Source organism: Benincasa hispida, chromosome 10 (genome assembly GCF_009727055.1).
Source record: "Benincasa hispida cultivar B227 chromosome 10, ASM972705v1, whole genome shotgun sequence".
In the NCBI taxonomy this organism is placed as follows: domain Eukaryota; kingdom Viridiplantae; phylum Streptophyta; class Magnoliopsida; order Cucurbitales; family Cucurbitaceae; genus Benincasa; species Benincasa hispida.
The window spans coordinates 26988531-27006717 of NC_052358.1; the positions used below are offsets into that span (position 1 = coordinate 26988531).

General features: G+C 32.6%; 2 protein-coding genes across 4 annotated transcripts; one reads left to right on the forward strand and one right to left on the reverse strand.

Moving 5' to 3' along the window:
* The first annotated feature begins 4703 nt into the window (after positions 1–4703).
* On the forward strand, positions 4704–9065 carry LOC120088119 (F-box protein SKIP23). Of its 2 annotated transcripts, XR_005484825.1 has the most exons (3): positions 4704–6016; positions 6378–7718; positions 8493–9065. XR_005484825.1 is itself a non-coding variant. In XM_039045194.1 (2 exons), exons 1-2 carry the CDS (start codon positions 4831–4833, stop codon positions 8498–8500), a joined length of 1194 nt encoding a protein of 397 aa, XP_038901122.1. In that variant the 5' UTR covers positions 4706–4830; the 3' UTR covers positions 8501–9065. The 2 variants fall into 2 exon arrangements, 1 of the variants encoding a protein (XP_038901122.1); XM_039045194.1 differs by lacking the exon at positions 6378–7718 and having other exon boundaries at positions 4706–6016.
* A 1848-nt stretch (positions 9066–10913) lies between these two features.
* LOC120088118 (rop guanine nucleotide exchange factor 1) lies at positions 10914–14178 on the reverse strand. Of its 2 annotated transcripts, none has more exons than XM_039045192.1 (5): positions 13660–14178; positions 13157–13273; positions 12513–13042; positions 11760–12116; positions 10914–11621 (listed from the first exon to the last, which is right to left on the reverse strand). In XM_039045192.1, exons 1-5 carry the CDS (start codon positions 13931–13933, stop codon positions 11187–11189), a joined length of 1713 nt encoding a protein of 570 aa, XP_038901120.1. In that variant the 5' UTR covers positions 13934–14178; the 3' UTR covers positions 10914–11186. The 2 variants fall into 2 exon arrangements, with proteins under 2 accessions (XP_038901120.1, XP_038901121.1); XM_039045193.1 differs by having other exon boundaries at positions 11760–12113; positions 13660–14176.
* Positions 14179–18187: the final 4009 nt, after the last annotated feature.

Sequence of the window (18187 nt, forward strand, 5' to 3'; positions counted from 1 at the left end):
AGGATTAGGTTTGCTCTTGAACCCATAAAAGGAGCGATGGTGTAACGGTTGGGCTCTAATCCATGAAAAGGGTTGGAAAGATTTTATTCAAGTTTCCAAAAGGCGCTTGGGGAGTGGAGTAGGTCGAGTTTGACCGAACCACTATAAAAATTACTGTATCTTCTTCTCTAACTCTTTCCTTTTTATTTTTGCAATTAATTTAAGCAATTTATTGTATGTTTTAGTTTGTTCTTATTTATTTACTAAAATTTGATGAATTAAATTATCACATTTTTTGTCATCTTATTTGTTGCATAATTTGAATTTTTCTTATTATTTATAAAAGTGTATATTATTAGTTTAATTGGGTTAATTTAGAAAAAAAAGTTTAATTAAACCCTATTCACCCCTATAGGGTTGCCATATCGATCCAATACTTCAAACTTCTCAAAAGGTGTTGCAAACAAATACAATATTCAACCTTTGGAAAAACATTTTGAACACTTTTGGAATACTTGAATTTCGATCGGATATAATACCAAAATCCAATAAGATCGATAATTGTATTGAAGAAATAGATGCATCCAATTGAATTTCCTTTAATATCATATTCACAAAACTCTCAAAACACATAATCTCATCAACCAATACACCTTTAGTCTTGTAATTCAAGTAATTATGTTTATCATCACACTGTCCACTATGAAACACCACTATTGCAAGCTTATCATATTTCCAAGAGTATACTTCAAGTAAAACCAATGAAACCTAAAAAAGAAAAAATCGAATACCTAGACATTCAATAAAAAACGGAGTAAGAAATCAAATACCTAGACATGGGAGAAAGAATCGCACAAGAAAATGATGAAATCATACAAAATCACGAGTTAGAAATACAAAATCGAACGTAGAAAGAAGAAACGAGCAGAAAACCTCATAATCGAGCGACGAAGCATGGAGAAGACATACCTAGAAAACGCACATTAGCTCGACCAAAAAGAAGATGAAACCTCAGAAGAAGAAGCGGCATTGTGGAAAAACACAGAAAGAAAACGAAAACGATGAAGAAGAAAGGGGACGATGAAGCCCCACTATGGAAAACGACAAAAAGAAAGAAAATAGATCAGTCGGATGATGAGGAAGAAGGGGCATAATAGGGTTATTTTAGGAATAAAAAATAAGGAGGTAAACGTATTTAAGGTAATTCAAAAAATAATTTATATTTGCAAATAGTTTTAAAAAGGGATATATTTTATTTTTTTAATAAAAAAAACATCTGCTACAAATTTTCTAAAATTTATTTATGTCATAAATAGATATTAATTAAACATGGTTTTCATTAAAAAAATATATATATTCTGCATTATATTTAAAATTATAAATAGATTTTTAATTTATAAATTATTTAACAAAGGAATACATCAAAAGGGTATTTTTAAATATAAAAATTTATTTAAAAATATCTACCTTTATAACAAAAAATTTCAAAAGTAGATATTTTTGGGGTTTTTCTATTTATAAAAATTTCCCTACATTAAACTTGTTTTTCTTCTCAAATTATATAAAAACCTATTTTTATAATCTATATTATAATTTTATGTTTTTTAAATATTATACTTATTCTTATTATTTTGTAATGAATACCATTTGTATTTTCATAAATTCAGTTTTAATTATATTATAAAACTTTTCAAACAAATTTCCTTTGAAAATGAAGGGATAATGATTATAGTATAATTGTAGGATTGCTCCAAGCTAAGCACGCTTAACTTTGGAGTTCTTAATGTGCACCTTATTGGTATATGCAGTAACTTTCAATTTTTTTAAGCCTTTCTTAACCATATTTTCATGTCCTCAGGATCCCTCTCATTCAGATGTGATATCGGTTCATTCATGTATCCCTCCTGAACTCGGGTCGTTACAAGAATTTTTTTTTTTTTTTAAATTTGTGTTATATTAAAAGGATGCTTTGTTGGAAAGTTGTGATTTTTTAGTACAATTGGAGATAGGGGAATTCGAACCACGTATTTTGTGGTTTCTAGCACACTCGAATATCAATTGAGCTATACTCAATTTGACGAAAGTTGTGAAGGTTTTGATTGTATATTTAAATAGATTTGTTGACAACTAACTATTAAAGTCATGGGTATAATAGACATATGCTTAAAAATGAGAGGCAAAGTAATAATGTAAAGATTCTCTCCACTTTACTCCTTTTTATATAGTAGAAATTTGTAAATTGTCCATCAAACTTTGTAATTAAATTTTTAATGATCAATAATTAATTACACAATATGATACTTATATTTGTGTGTCCTCTTGTAATTAAACATTTAGGAAAGAAAATCGAGCATATCCACATTTATTTAATTCAATATTAAACTCTTTTCTAAAGTGTTAATTAGTCAACATACACACATAAAATCTAAATAAGAAAAAAAAAGAGAGAGAAACAAAAAAGAGTGACATTTTTAAAAAAAAATTAGTGGCTCACATGAATATCTTATTAATTTTTTTTTTTAGAGAACAATCTTATTAGCTATTTTTTTTCTATCAGAATTGAGAAAACGAATAATAGAGATTTAAAAATTTAACAAAAATGAAATGAGAGAGAAGATAAATGAGATATATAAAAAAATAAAAGGATAATTATGTATTAAAAGAAAAATAATAATTTAAAATAATAGAAAAATATGGATCGTAATGAATGTGGATTGTAATGAGTTGAGGATTTCAAACCAATCTTATAACCGACAAACTAAATATGGATTTGAATTTCAAATCTATTACGTCTATTTCAAACTAAAGCTACGTTTGTCTCCAGGAAAATATAATAAATCAATGGTAATTTGAAAAGTGGGTCTCATTTTATTACATTTGGTGTTGTTTACTTGTGTTCTGTACCTGTATAACCAAAAAAACACAAATGGATTGACGAACGGAGGGGTATTCAATCAAACTGTGTTTGAACATTACGTTGATATTGTTACCGTTACTGTCACTGTTACAGTTATTGTTACGGTTAAATAATGAAAAATATGAAAATTTCATATTTGCTAATATATTTACCTTTATTTTTACATTTATCGTTACCATTTGACCCTAAAAGATGACGTTAAAGGTAAAAGTAACAATAAATTTGACAGATTAACAATTTTAAGTAAAACGTGATAAAAAATAATCGAACAACGTACATTTTTTGTGTCTATTTAATCTTTGAAGTTTGAAAAGATACATTTTGGTCTCCCGAGATTTGAAAAATAGATTTGAATGTGTCACTAAGTCAATTGGACACTAACAGAAATTTGATGTGAGAGGTTAAAGGTGGATAAGTTTTATAACTTGATATTATTTTCAACACTACATGGCCTTTTTAGTTACCTCCCTTCCTCCATTTTTCTCTCCGACATCTTTCTTATCTTTTTGGATGGCTATCGTCTTTCTCTTTCTCGAATCTCTGGTATTTTATGTTTTTCTCTATTATGCTCAACAAGTGTTGAGCAGATCAAACCACTGCCACCAACATCAAGCCGCTTGTACGAGTAAATCTGCTCCTCATACTGTGATAGGCTAGCAATGGAGGACATGGGAGGATATGGTTCGATTAGATTTTCTTTTTTTCTTAGAGGAAATGGAAGAAGAAAGCTTGATCGATTTTTAATGTTTTTATGCAAAAATAGAGTCAAAATTTGAAATTCTTTTAGAATTCGGGAAGTTTCTTTTAAGAATAATATGTGATTATAGTTCTCATTTTTTCTGGAAAAAAATAAGTTTTTCGAAAGATTTTCATTCATAGTGAAATTTGAAAGATGTAGTCAGAAAGAGCAGCGGGTGTTGGACACAAATAAAGAGAAAGGAGAACAATAAGGGACGTTTAGCTCTCAAATTGGATTAGGTTGGGTGGGTAAAAAAACACACTCACTGTTTGGTTCACTAATCATTAAAAAGGTATATTACCTCGTTATTCGTGCTAACTTACATTTCTTACTTCGTTATTCGCATCAATTCTCCCAATTACTCTCTTTCTATAATAATTATCAACTCAATTCAACTCAACTCATCATGTCAAACGCCCCCTTAAAAGAGAATGAAGGAAAAGAGAGAAAGACCATAACCATTGGAGAAGACGAGGTGGATGTGGTTAAAGAAGAACAGAGGAAAGGAGGGGAGATAGAAAACTTATAATTTTAAAAGCTATTAAAGTTTAAATCGATACAATTCTTAATTTATGATTTAAATTTAAGGGGATAAATTAATATTTACTTAAAAGAAACTATATAAAGTTAGTAAGTCATCTACCTCAACCTGTCACGTCAAATTTTCATCCGTTAACTTACGATCAAATTAATTAGAGACTATTTAGAATCATTTTTCAAACTTCAGGGACCAAAATATATCTTTTTAAACTTCATGAACCAAATAGACACTAACTCCAAATCTCAAGGACTAAAAGTATATTTTGTCCAAAGCATTCTAATTACGTTATCATAAAATTCACTACAAATTGATAACCATGGCCTAAATCCAATTACAATCCTAAATACCTAATTTAGATATAGAGTTGAGAGTGAATTAGCAGAGTTTGAATGGGCATTTGAGTAAAATTTAAGAATAATGTGGGCTGTAAAAATAAATAATTAATAAATTAATAAATTAATAAATTATTGGATAAGGTGTAAAATTAGGGATGGGTAATGTCCGTCATTTATGTTTGTGTGTCAATCTCGGGTCTATTTTGATCAAATTAGTAGCTTAAAAATGAAGGGCAAAAACCTATAAAAAGGGCTTCACCACCAAAGCACGCGTTCTTCTTCTTCTTCAATCTGAGTTTCCAGAACAACCTAATCATCCATGGCTGAATGGTCTCATCTCCCCAAGGATCTCCTCTATCTCATTGCTCAACGTTTTGAAACTCCTTTCGACATCATGCGTTTTCGATCGGTTTGTTCCTCCTGGAGATCCGTCGTCTCCCCCAAACGCCATACATCACCAGGTCCATTCCCATTTCTTCCAAACCACGGCATATCCGATCCCACATGGGGTTTCAATCTCACCAAGCGCTCCGTTTTTCGTGTTGCCTCTCCCATGGATCGCTCACACGCCTGGTTCATCAAGGTCGAAGAAGATGCCTACGGAATGATTAAAATATCAAACCCCCTCTCTAAATCTTACTTCAGGCCATTGCCCAAAAATTTTCCCAAGGTACTCAACTTGTTGAATTTTCCGGTTTTAGAGCTTTGTCAGGAATATGTGCTGCACTACCTTAATTTTTGGCCTGTGCGTCATCGCCCTGACGATGCCGGCGACTTGTATAGGGAGAAGGTCGCTTACAAGTGTTTGAATTTCGATGGCAGTGAATTCGTCTTGATTACTATTCATGTTTCTGGAAAATTAGCTATGTTTAAGTCAGAGGATGGGCGGTGGAGTACGATTCCTCACACTGCGTTGCCTTATGATGATGTGATGTTGTTTAAGGGCGAGTTTTATGCTGTTGATAATTCTGGGGCCACCTTCTTGGTGGAATCTCAAGATAAGGTCACTTTGATTGCTGAACCTGTTTTTGGTGGCGACAAGAAGATTTTGATGGAATGCAATGGTCAACTGTTGTTGGTCGATATGTATTTAACTGTAGACTCTGAAGACAGCTTTGGTTTGGATGGTGAACTTCCTGATGGTATTCTACAGGAAAAAACAGTTGGGTTTAAGGTGTTTAAGCTGTGCAGTGATGGAAGTAAGAAATGGACTGTGGTTCGTGACTTGGGTAACACAATGCTATTCTTGGGCGAAAATTGCTCGTTTTCTGCATCAGCTTCAGGCTTATCTGGTTGTAAAGGAAATTGCATATTCTTTACTGACGGTTTCCTCTGTCCCAACGTGGATGAAGATGATGTGTTTAAGGGTAGTGACATTGCTATATTTGACTTGGAGGTTGGAACCATATCACCTTTATTTGATTCGCCTGTGTATTCAAGGTTGTTTTGGCCACCCCCAAGTTGGATCACATCAACATCAGGAGGAAGTAGTCTTCATTCTAAAGGTTTGTTGCGTTTTTCTATCCTGACTCATTTCGTTCATTGTGACTTTTCTTATATTTTGTTTAATGAATGTATTTTGCTTTTCCCCTTTCCTACTGAAACGTTGCATCCTGCATAATGATTTTTAGTGAGTGATTAAGCTTGTAGTTGGGTTAACATAAGCATTGATAGTGGACTCTTCCCTTGACGTTGGTGGTTCAAATCCCCGTATCCCACAATTTCTTGTACTAAAAATTAATTCGATAGCTTGGCTTTGAAGATTATCTCAATATATTGAACCGGAGGATCACTCAACTGATTTTCGTTTTAAATATTTAGGATATTTGGTGAACTTTTGTATGAGTGATAGATTCGTTGATGCAGAAAAGCAGAAAGGAAAAGTGAGGAAAGACCAGAAGCATCCCTCTACTGCGGAAAGGAGATGATAAAAAAAAGCCCCTAAATAAATGGATATCAAAAGAAGAAATATGACTAAATTTACACCGTCTCGGTCATTCCTTAAGCTAAGTTCTATAAAATATTCAAAGTCATTCTCTGGACACTTTTGTTTGTTGGAGTTAGTACTAATGACGAGGTTAAACAAAAGAATCGTATCTGCTCTGTCCAACTTCATTGCTGTGTTCTTTACATGAGTTCTAAATTTATAGGCACTTATTCATTGATGGACAGTTTGTGATGGAATGTTGTGGAATCTTCTTAACACCTTTGGGGTTTGTTTTGTTTGTCCTAACTAGATTCAAGACATGGTCTCTCTTTGTTGGTGTCTTTTTCAGAAAGAAACCTTTTCTTTGTGCTAACGACGTTAAGAGTTTCTTTGGGAACATTTGGTCTGAAAGAAATGGAGTTCTGTACTAATTTCCCCTCTTTGATTTCTCAGAATTTCTCGTGGCTCATTTAGAGATGTTTGTGTATATTCTCTAATAAATTATATGGGTTTTCTATCAAAGAAAGAAAAGGGGAAAAAAAAAAAAAACAAGTATATCATTCTGTTTTAATTTCTTTATATCTTCGTACAAATTCCAACAAGAATCTTCTGTTCTTTCGGATCAAATACTCCACAAGAGCAACACAGCAAAAGTTTCTCCACAACAGCAGCAATCAAGATCTCCTCACCCTTTCAGGGGCAATTACAATGTAGTTGAAAACAACCAAAAAATTTTCCAAGGGCTTTCTTAGAGAACATGATCTTCGTCTCAAAATTACTTTTGCCTAAGGAATGCTAATTGGGGTTTGACTGCAATGGTTGGATGGTGGGTTGAATATTTTTCATGTCAAGAGTACATTCATTGATTTTGAATAGTCCCATTGCCACTATATAGCACCTCCTTTTTCTATCTGGTTGATTATTTCAGGATGATCTATTTGTAAGGTTTCCTTCGACTTCATCTATTAATTTGGTTCCTTTCTTGCTGCTAAAGGTCTATTAAATAGACTCTCTTTGTTGTTCCATACCTGGTTAACAAGGCTTTCTTTCGTATCTACAAATTTCTCTGACTGTCGGCCATTTAGTTTAAGGGTACACTCTTCCAGCCACATGTTCCTTTCTTAAATCTAAATCTATCCCTTTTCCCTACCTTAAACTCAAAAGATATATCTGAACTCCCGTTCCTTTTACGTCCACAGAAGGACAAATATATATTTTTCAAGTTGGCACTCGCTTCACGGCCCAAACTCAGGAGAAATCAAGAGTTTTCCTCATAAATAGTAGGTTTTCTTCATAACGGCTTGCCTCTTGGGGCTGGGAAATAGCTTTTCATTAGATTTGACTTCCCAGCCTGAACTGGACCTTCTATTTTCCCTTAGATTATGAAAGCACCCTTGTGGATTTGCTCTTTGCTCATCCTTTGGAATCTCCAAAGCTATTTGGCTAACGAGAATAGTTCCATCATCCCCTTCATTGCCACCCACATTTAAATGACGACGAAGTTCTTAGTTGACCAGACCATATCTCATCTACCTTAAGTAAAATCTCTAGTTTATATCTCTAAATGATCCGTTGGCTTTCTTGACCCTTTTAACAAAGAAAGATAATTTGAGAGGTGTTGCAAAATCTTCCTTTCCATGAGCTTTTTTCAAGATAATTACTGGAATTGCTTTTTTAAATAAAAAAATTATATTTGGGGGGAAACCTTACTGGTTGGATAGAATTTTAGAGTTCAAGCACAATGAGAATACAGGTAAAATACGAGGTTTAAGAAAACCTCATTTTAGAAAGTTCATCAACCAATTTGTTTTATGGGAACTAAACAGAGGAAAAATTTCAATGTTTGAGCTCAACATGTAGCAAGAGGATTTAAACCTTTAATCTTTTTAGTCAAGAATATAATGTCTTGACTAGTTGAGCTATGTTCTTTTGGCAAAATTTTATCCGTGATGAAATGTTTTACCGCAAAAGATGCATGCTCCTTTCCATGCCTATTGGCCCGTTCCTACCTACTTGAATATTATCTGAAGTGGTAATATGGTGGAATTCAACAGGTGCATGATCACTTGGCAGCCATGTGAAAATGGAGAATATATATTCCTTTTCCGCTTGTCATGCTGAACTTCCACTTCAACCATGCTGAGTCTTCAATCTGTGGCTTGGTTGTCATGCCATCATATTCAATCCCATCTTTCATCTGAAGTTGAAACTCAACAGTTTACAGGTGATTGTTTATAAATAAAGTATTACTTTCATTAATTTGAATACCGTTGCTTTGAAGTTTCTAGCTGCTGCTCTTGCTAACCTTCCATGGATATGGATAGAGGATCTTTGATGATGGGCCTGTAAATTCCCTTTTCTTGTACCAGACAAATAACAAATTGAGTCTTCAATTGATTAATACAGCTTATCTTCTTCTTCTTCTTCTTCTTCTTCTTTTGGGTGGAGGGAACTTATGGCATCATGTGGTATTTGTAATTGAGCCTCTGTCCAATCATAACTTTGACGTGGTTAACTATTTTCTGGAACTCCCTTGGTGTCAGTAGGGAAATTTTTCAGTATACTACCTACAATGTATTTGATGACGTGTCAAATTATGAATAAAAGTAGTAGATACTACTGTAGTACTATGATTTTTTCACTACCAACGTATTGCTAATTAAATAATAATCTAGAAATGAATTTTTAGTACAACAAATGTGACATATGGAAAACTTCCAACTTCAAAAGAACAAGTATATATCAATTTTTGCTAAACTATGCTCTCCTAATGAAATTGGGGAGTGGTTTTAATTTACAACAATCAGCATCTTTCTATGCGAAGATTAGAAAATGAAAATTCAAACAGTATTGAATTATATATTTACATGCAATTGCCAAGGTACTGGATCAAACTGGTGACTCAACTAATTGAATTAACCTTGAAAAATCACTCAAATTCACTAATATAGTTTAACTAATTAATAGGCCAAGGTGAGTTTAGTTTAATGATATTGACATATACTCCATTCTAAAAGATCGGAGGTTCATAACGTGATATTTTTGGGTCCAAGTAATAATTTTGTTTCTCATTTATTGTTTTCCTATTTTTTAAAAAATAGAAAGAGGAATATGGCTGGTAATTATTTTTGTTTTTTGTTATTTGAAAAAAGAAAAAAAAACAAAAAACAAAAATATGTTTGATAACTATGTTTCTTGTTGCTAGTATCTTTTTTTTCCTTTTTTCATTATTCTATAGTTTAAAATATAATTTAATTATGTAATATAAAAATTTATCAATGCATTAAAATATATAAAATACAACTATCAAACGTTTATATTATCCACTACAAATAAGTTTCAATGTAAAATTTATTTTAAAAAAAATTATAATACAATTATTTTCATCCTTAAAATGTTGTCCAAATTTGATCGGCAGTGTAATTTGTCACTCGATTAATTCGACTTAAATGATGACGACTCATATTCAACTCAATTGTATTGCTTTCTTGAATGTGGTGATCAAATTATTAAAGTGAGGTTAAATGCATTTTAGTTGAATATATATATATATTTTTTGCCAAATTATCAAATTAATACAAAATTGAAAATTAGAATAACATATAAATACACATCCTGAAAATTTTTAAATCTAAATTAAAAACAACAATTGAAAATCTTTAAATTTTCAATTAAAATAATATATAAATATACATATTGAATATTTAAAAAAAAAAAAAAAAAAAAAAAAAAAAAAAAAAAAAAAAAAAAAAAAAAAAAAAAAAAAAAAAAGTAAAATATGAATAAAAATTAAGAAACGAAAAGCTGTAAAATAAAAGTTGTATTACCTGGAATATAACCCAGGATCAGACTTAGAGCCAATTAAGGCAGTGCATCCCATGGCCAGCGAAGCAAGCATAGCATTTCATCATTTATAGGAACTTTTAAATGAAAGTAGCAAACAAAAACAGAATAAGGAAAACTTACGTTCTAGTTTCTCAAATTTAGCCCTGATTCAAGAAATGTTTCTTAAATTTTAAAAACAAAAAACGGGATGGGAAGTTTGTTTCTCAAAACTTCAAAATTGAGAAACCACAACGTTATCCGTGAGTTTGAAGTAACAGAAAGGGAGACATGAATAGATTCTACTCTAAAATCTTGATGGATGGATTAATTGATTTAATTTAATGGGAAAGTTCAATTTACATTTAATAGATTAATAATTGAATTCTAGAAATTTTTAATTTATCAATGTCCAAGTGGATGGATGGATTCCATTATAAAATATTCATGCTCCTAGTGAGGAAAAAACTTCCAAATCAAAAGTCCAACATAAGGGACTAAAAAATTGGAAAGTGGAGAAGATGTAGAATGATTTTTATGGTCAAGTCGAAAAGGCTTCACAAGAGAACAATTATTATTATCATGCTTTGCTTCTAAAGACAGTAATCCTAATCTTAATAATAGTGAAGAGAAGAAAGAAGGCCAATCTGATCTGATCCCAAAAATATTCCTGATTACTCTGGCAATCGCCTCGTGCTGTTCCTAAGCCAAGGTTGTCATCAAATTCACTTTTTTTTTTGGACACATTGCATATAATTACAAAATAAAATGTATTGCAAAATCATCTCATCTTCTTCTGAATCTGTCTCTTCTACATTTCTACTTGCTAAGTAATAATATACAGTAGAATGGTCTCACCAAAGCTAACAAAGTTACTTACCACTGTCAATTCAAGAAAAATATGAGAGGGGGTGAAATTTTAACAATCAATCTCTCTCTGGAGTGACCCCAGAGACTCTTCTACCACTAAGATTCCCAGCATATGACCAGATTCTCTCTTTCTCACTTTGGCTTTGTTTGTCTTGTCTTAGAACTGTTTCTTTCATATTATTGCTTCTTTTTACAGTCGGGGATGGGGATAGTCTTCCTGGGCTTCCTCCAATGGGAGTTGAGGAACAGAAAGTTGGAGTTGCAAATGGGGAGGCAAATGGGCTGTGATGGATTGAGAAGGGACTGGGAGACATACGTTTCTGGATTGGAAGACCACCCAAACCTCTGTTGAAAAGTGAGATTGATTCCGCTTCGACACATCGCTTGATTGCATCATCTACGTATAGGACATCGTCGATCCTTGCCATGATGTTGAAAGCCAAACTCTCCATTACCCTTGAATAGCTCTCAAGAATTGACTGCCCCACGTCCTGCAGATCAAAGTCCATTTTAGCATCATTCTATCAAGGGAACATAATTCTCAGGATTACACAGCCCGAAAGTTGAAGAGAACTATGATATGTCAAATGCTGAGTTAACAGAAAGTGCAAAGGGATGGAAGGAATTACTTTGTTATATTGGATCTTGGCCATGTCTAGTGCTGTCTGTGGTAATCCTGGAAATCTTAGTCTTAGACTGTCAAGAAGGGTCTCGGCTCTTCGGGCCAGATTGTTGCTCTTCCTAGGGTCCGCAACAATGCCCTTGACCTTGCCACTCCAAGTTGGTCGTCTTCCCTTGCTGCGGTGACCACTTCTTTTATGGTCCTTTTGCCTCCAAATATGAATTGAAGCCTCGATCCTATTTGCTATTTCTAGGGTGTGATGCTCTGATGAAAGGTCTAAGCAATCAAGGAGGCATTCAGGCGAGAAGTGGTCGGCAGTCATGTAGCGATAAATTATATCTCCCAAGCAAGCTTTTCCACTCTGCTTCAATAGATAAATAGGAAAGGGAAAAAAAAAATTAATCATCAAATATCTGTTTTTGAATCTGATGAACACTGAATTCCAAAGGTACAATGAAGATCTTCCAAATGAAAGAGAGATTATCTTAAGTAGTTGTTAACATACATACTACTCAAAGAAACCCATAACACTAAACGTATAAAAGATGACTCTTAACCATAGCGTGTATATCAGATTAAGAAACAGTCGTTCTTATAAAACATTAAATCATGCCAACAGGCAATAACAACAGGCATCAATGACTCATTAAACTTCCCGTTTGTGATTGAAGTCAAAGAACTTTCAGGAGCAGACGAATACAAGAAGAAGTTATCATCGGAATTCCAGCAAATTGCCAGTCAACAAACAAGAAACCCATACCTTCGGCAAGGTTTCCATGTAAGCAGTAGGAACTTCCATTTCTGCAAGTACGTTACTATTGATTGCCATGGCTGCTTTGAGTATTTGATTAGTACAGTCCCTGCACTGCTGCAACCTCTTTCTGGCATCTTCAGACAGACCATCTGCTGGAACTTTTGGGCAAGGAAGCCACCACTTATCTTCTTGCCTGATTGAAGGCCTTCCACCGGGCAGGAAATCGTTACAGTCATTTAAGTCGCCCAGAACTATCCCCCGATCAACATACCAAAATTCTGTATGGCAAAACCCACCAAGAATACCAAGCAGCAATGCATCGAGCTTCTTTAAGGCAGGGAGGTTCATGTGCAAGTCCGAGCGCAGTTTAGACATCATTACTTCATAAGTACCTCCACCGGGGAAAGGCTGAACTGTAGGAACAAGCTCCACAATGGAATCACAAACACATAGAAGCCATTCCATTTCTCGGTGCCACATTGCTCTTTTCTGTGGTGCCAGTGGCTCCAATCTCCATAATTCACCAAATACGCTAGCTGAAATTTCAGACCAGAATGGTTGTAATGGTATCAGAAATGTTCATAAGCTTCACACTATCAGAATGAATACATAGTTACAATCACTTAAAGGGGTTCAAATGAAAGATCTACCAGAGAGATTGGTAATGGCATTTGAGATGGCAAGGGCTGTGCAAACCCCTTTCCCTCCCCCTGACATGTCTTCACCAAGGAGCAGTTTGGCAAATCTCTCCTTCATCATCTCGACTTCTGCATAATATTAAACGAGAGATAAGATAATATGAAGATGATAAACCGCCAGTTTCATCGATTCCACAACAAATTGAGATCTCTCATTAAGGAAAAAATAAATGGGTTCTCTGATTCCATGTCAGGAAAGCAAAAGAACCCCTAATTGAGTTCAATCTCAACAGCACATTCCCTGATCTGTTCATACAGCTAAATCTAGAATGAAAGAAAAGGGAAAAAGAAAATCTCCCTTTAACTTTCTCTCGATTTCCTCAGAAACGAAATGAATCGAATTAGTCTAATAAAAAAAACTGAAATACCCAAAAACAAAGTTGGGGACTAATTGTGACAAAACCTAGCAACATTTTCAAACCACACGAAGAACAAACGAAAAGAAAGAAAATTACCAGATAAATCAGCGTCCCGTTTCTTAGACTTGTCATCCCAAAGAAAAACATCCTTGCCTGCAAGCACCGGCAACGAAACCGGCGGCGGAAAGCAGAAATTCCCAGAAACAGGATGTGGGGAAGAGGCCATCGAGCTGGAAGCCCCTTCCCCATCAAACCTCCGGCAAGAAAAGCTACTACAACTCTCCGACTCACTGACATCCGCACTCAAACTGTAGCTCCCACAACGCTCGCTGAGTTGGTCGGAGCCATCATCGGAGGAGACACTACCCATCTCACCAAATTCCAAAACAAAGAACCCTCAGACGCACATTCGTTGATGCAAGACACAGAGATAAAGAAAAAAAAATGGATGGCGTAATCTCTGAAACTGAAACCAAAAAAAAAAAAAAGAAAAAGGACTCACAGAAGAAGAAGAAGAAGAAGAAGAAGAAGGGATAATTGATTCGTAAAGAAAACAAAAAAGATTATGAAGGGCGTCTCTGGTACACTCCCATTGAAGACTGAAACTTGTGTGTGTGTGTGTGTGTAGAAAAGTGAGTAGTGGTGTGTAATGTAATGATGAAGATGATGGATGGAGAGAAGGTAAAAGCAAAAGCGACGCCGTTTGAAGCAGCTTTGTCTTTCCGTAACAGTAGGTCTATTGCACCCGACACGCCTCTTTTTCTACTGGGCCCACTTTTATTATTTTTTTCACCCCGTCCGTTTTCTTTCTGCCAGGCTGGACTATAAATGATGACGTGGATGCGATCTTGCCCGGCTAGTGGACTATGGTCTTGTGGGCCCCAGAGAACCTTCACCGTCGATTTTCGGTTTCGGGATTTGCTGGGAATTGCTTGTGAAAATGGGAAACGGCGGTTAGTTTTTCTTTGTGGTTTTTCTAAGAGTGGAGATACGAAGCGGTCGTCCTCATAGTAAGACCTGTGCGCTCGTATATCGAAGCGTTTATTATTCTATTATGTATATGATTCTCCAGATTAAAGTATCCCTCAATCGGATGGTTTAACATCGATATAATTTATTAACTTCGATGTAAATATTAACATCAACGATAATATTTATAATTTTGTTTGAAACTAAAATAATTTACATTATATTTTTTATTTAAAATAATATCTATTAAGTCAATATACCATGAAAATGGAAGGAGATTAAAGGCTTAGTGTTCTACTCAAAAAAGATGAAAACTTGATGAAGAAAATTTTGAAGATTGGAAAAGAAAGAGAGTAATTTTGAAGAAATTGGCCCAAAAATGGGTATTTCTTGGTAGATTTTGAAATTTTGGTAGAACAGGTTAAATTAGTTTAATTTTTTACACGGATTTTTTTATAACGATTTCTATAAATTTTTCAAGTCTAAATTTTACACTTTTTAAAATTTCTAGAATTTAATTTTTATTATCCAAGGTTCAATAGTGTTATTGTTTTTTTTTTATTATTATTATTATTATTATTTTGATATGGGGACATTTTTATAAGATATAGGTTTGACATCGAGATTATCTATTTTGATTATTTTGTAATTATTCAATAAATTTCTACCAACACTGCCATTTTGTTAGCATTTTCATCCAGATAAGAATGAATCTAACATTTTCATAGACATCAATATTTTAAATATTTATTACAGCCACTTACTTTAAGCATATATGTATTAGGAACAAAGAAATCTAGGGTTCCAATTCTAATTCGTGATTCTAATTGTACTAAGAAAATATAAGTTAAAATATTATTTTGATCTATGTAATTTGAAAATTGTTTAATTTTAGTCTCTAAACTTTCAATTGTCTAATTTTAGTCCTCAACTTCTAATAAATCTATTTAGTCTTCAATGCTAGTTTAGTATTAATTTTTTTAAAAGATACATGTATATATTATTGTGTAATTGCATTTCTACTATAAATTTTAAAACATATTCACATATTTCATTTTTTTTACTGAAATTTATTGTTTTTATTTAATCAATTTCTTTTAAATTGAATTTTAAAATAATAAATTTAATATTTATTAAAAGTATCACCGTTAAAATCGAATAATCTTCCAAATATAAAAACTAAAATAGTATTTTAAAAGAGGGAGAGTTTGTCATTTGCTTTATTGGAAGGGTGGAAATACGAAGCGGTCGTTCTCATAGTAAGAGCCGTGGGCTCGTAGATCGAATCGTTTATTATTGGGTCTATTTGGTTGAACTTTGGTGTGTAAAGTTTATGATTTTCAGTGTTATTTTTTTTCTTTTTTGAAAAGTGAATTTTAGTGGTTTGAGAGTTATGTTATGTGTCTAATTAATTGCAGGTGGTGCTACTAATAAGGCAATTATTGTTATTTTTATTACCCTCTCTCAATCATTGCACTATTTTAATTATAGAGATTTGTAAACTATGAGGAAATTACACTTTAATGCTTGTGCTTTTCATGCTTTCTATTTTTTGATTTTTTTTTTCAATTACAAAATATCTATACCGTTGAGATTATTTTTTTTTAATCTTCTAATCCCTTAATGGATGATATCGTTTATTTTAAAAAAATAGTATTTACATATATATTAAATTGATGGAATATAGTTTAGAAAGAAAATTTACTTTTTATCGATGCAGTAATTTAACAAATTTATTTAAAATTTTAATTCTCGATTTTAAAAAAAAAAATCATTAACATCTACCTCATAGGATAAAGAAACTAACAAATCACCCAAAATAATATCTGAAAACTAATTTGGAAAGTCGAAAGTCCCTAAATATCTGACATCTTTCAAAAACCAACAGAATTAGCAAACCTAACAGCATGCTGAATGAACAATCTTATTATACACAATGATTCGATTGAATAATTGGTAATTTTTTATTATAAAGTGAGGGTAATAAAAATTGAACTCTCAATTTGAACAAATGGTTAAATCCAACCTTAATTAGTACTTTATTTTAGGTTTGTAATAGGCCAAGGGCATTGTTGTAGATAGATGGGACTTTCTTGTGGGAGCTAGTTCTTCTTGTTGTCTCTTTGGCTAAATTTGGATTCTTTCTTGCCTGATTTTTCATTTCATTCTTGTTGGTTAGATTTTAACTATTTTCAAAGTTGATGCATTTATATGAGTTTTTTTTTCCCCTTTTTGGAGAACACAACTAATATGAATTGATTTTTAGTGATTTGTTGATTTAATTTTAGTAAAAATTTATTGGTTAATTTAATTCACTTATGACTTTTATTTATTTACAGTGATGGTGATGTATCCATTTCCTTATTCAGTTAATAATTCAATTGAATGTTGCTAGAAGATAAAAATAAATTGCCAACAAGAGTTTAACTCAACTGATATCTATATGTTTGGAGATTAGGAAATCCGTGATTCAAATCTCTGATCCTCAATTTATACTAAAAAATACAAATAAATTAAATGTCTTGAGATTTAAAAATACTCACAATTTAAACAAAAAAAAAAAAAAGAACAATAAAGAGAAAAATAATAATAACTCATGCGACTAATTACAAGGACTAGAAAAAATGTTTCGACATAAATTGAAGGAATACGTAATTTGAAATTGATATGCATCCTAACACGAACATTACTCAATGATAACGACATGTAATTCTCTTCTCTTTAGATTGAAGGTTCAAATCCTCATATATCACATTTATGGTACAAAAATACCAGTAATATGGTGATCAATATTAGTTAAGAAGATTGATGACTCATCTAACTCCCTTATCTGGCCACAGACCAAGGGACCACTTTTGAAAAATGGGGAAGAAGAAAAGTTGGGTTGTGTTCACCTTCAACAAAATCTTCAAAACAATATCATATATAGAATGATAGGTTAACGGTTAGTTTTTCTATAAATAATGAAACTTACCTCAAACATAGATATATGATTTCACTTTTGCTCAACTCGACGACATATTGATTTAAGCCTTGATTTAAGTACCAGAGAGTGTCGAACACAATACTACACATAGTGAATTACCTTGCAAGTCTCTTCTCTATCTTATTGCCTCACCTTTATTTTGGTGTCCGTCGATTGAGGTTTGCATCTAGAATCTAACATTAACGGTAGATATATATTCAAGATTATAACATTTAGTTGAGGTTAAGGTATCTTGTCTAAGTAAGTTATGTCCAAGTTGGTCACTCTAATTAAGTTATGTCCAAGTTAGTCAGTATATATATAATCCACAGTCTTTAATGTTAAATTACAAGTCTAGTCCATGAACTTAGAGTTATATGTGTATATCTCTTAACTTCCAAAATTGTCTACTAATTGTGTTAATTTTCAAAAAGTCATATCACTAATAGGTCCCAAAATTTCAAACTATGCATCCGATAGGTTTTTAACAATTTCGAATAAAAATAGACTAATCTATTAGATCTAAAGTTGAATTTTACATATATTGAAATTTTAAGCTTTCAATTTTGTATTTTGTAGATCCTCTAAAAATTAAAGAATGAATATATTAATTTAAACATAGCTCAATTAATTTAGACATATACTCTCAATCAGAAGGTTAGAAGTTAAGATCCCTTCAAATATTATTGA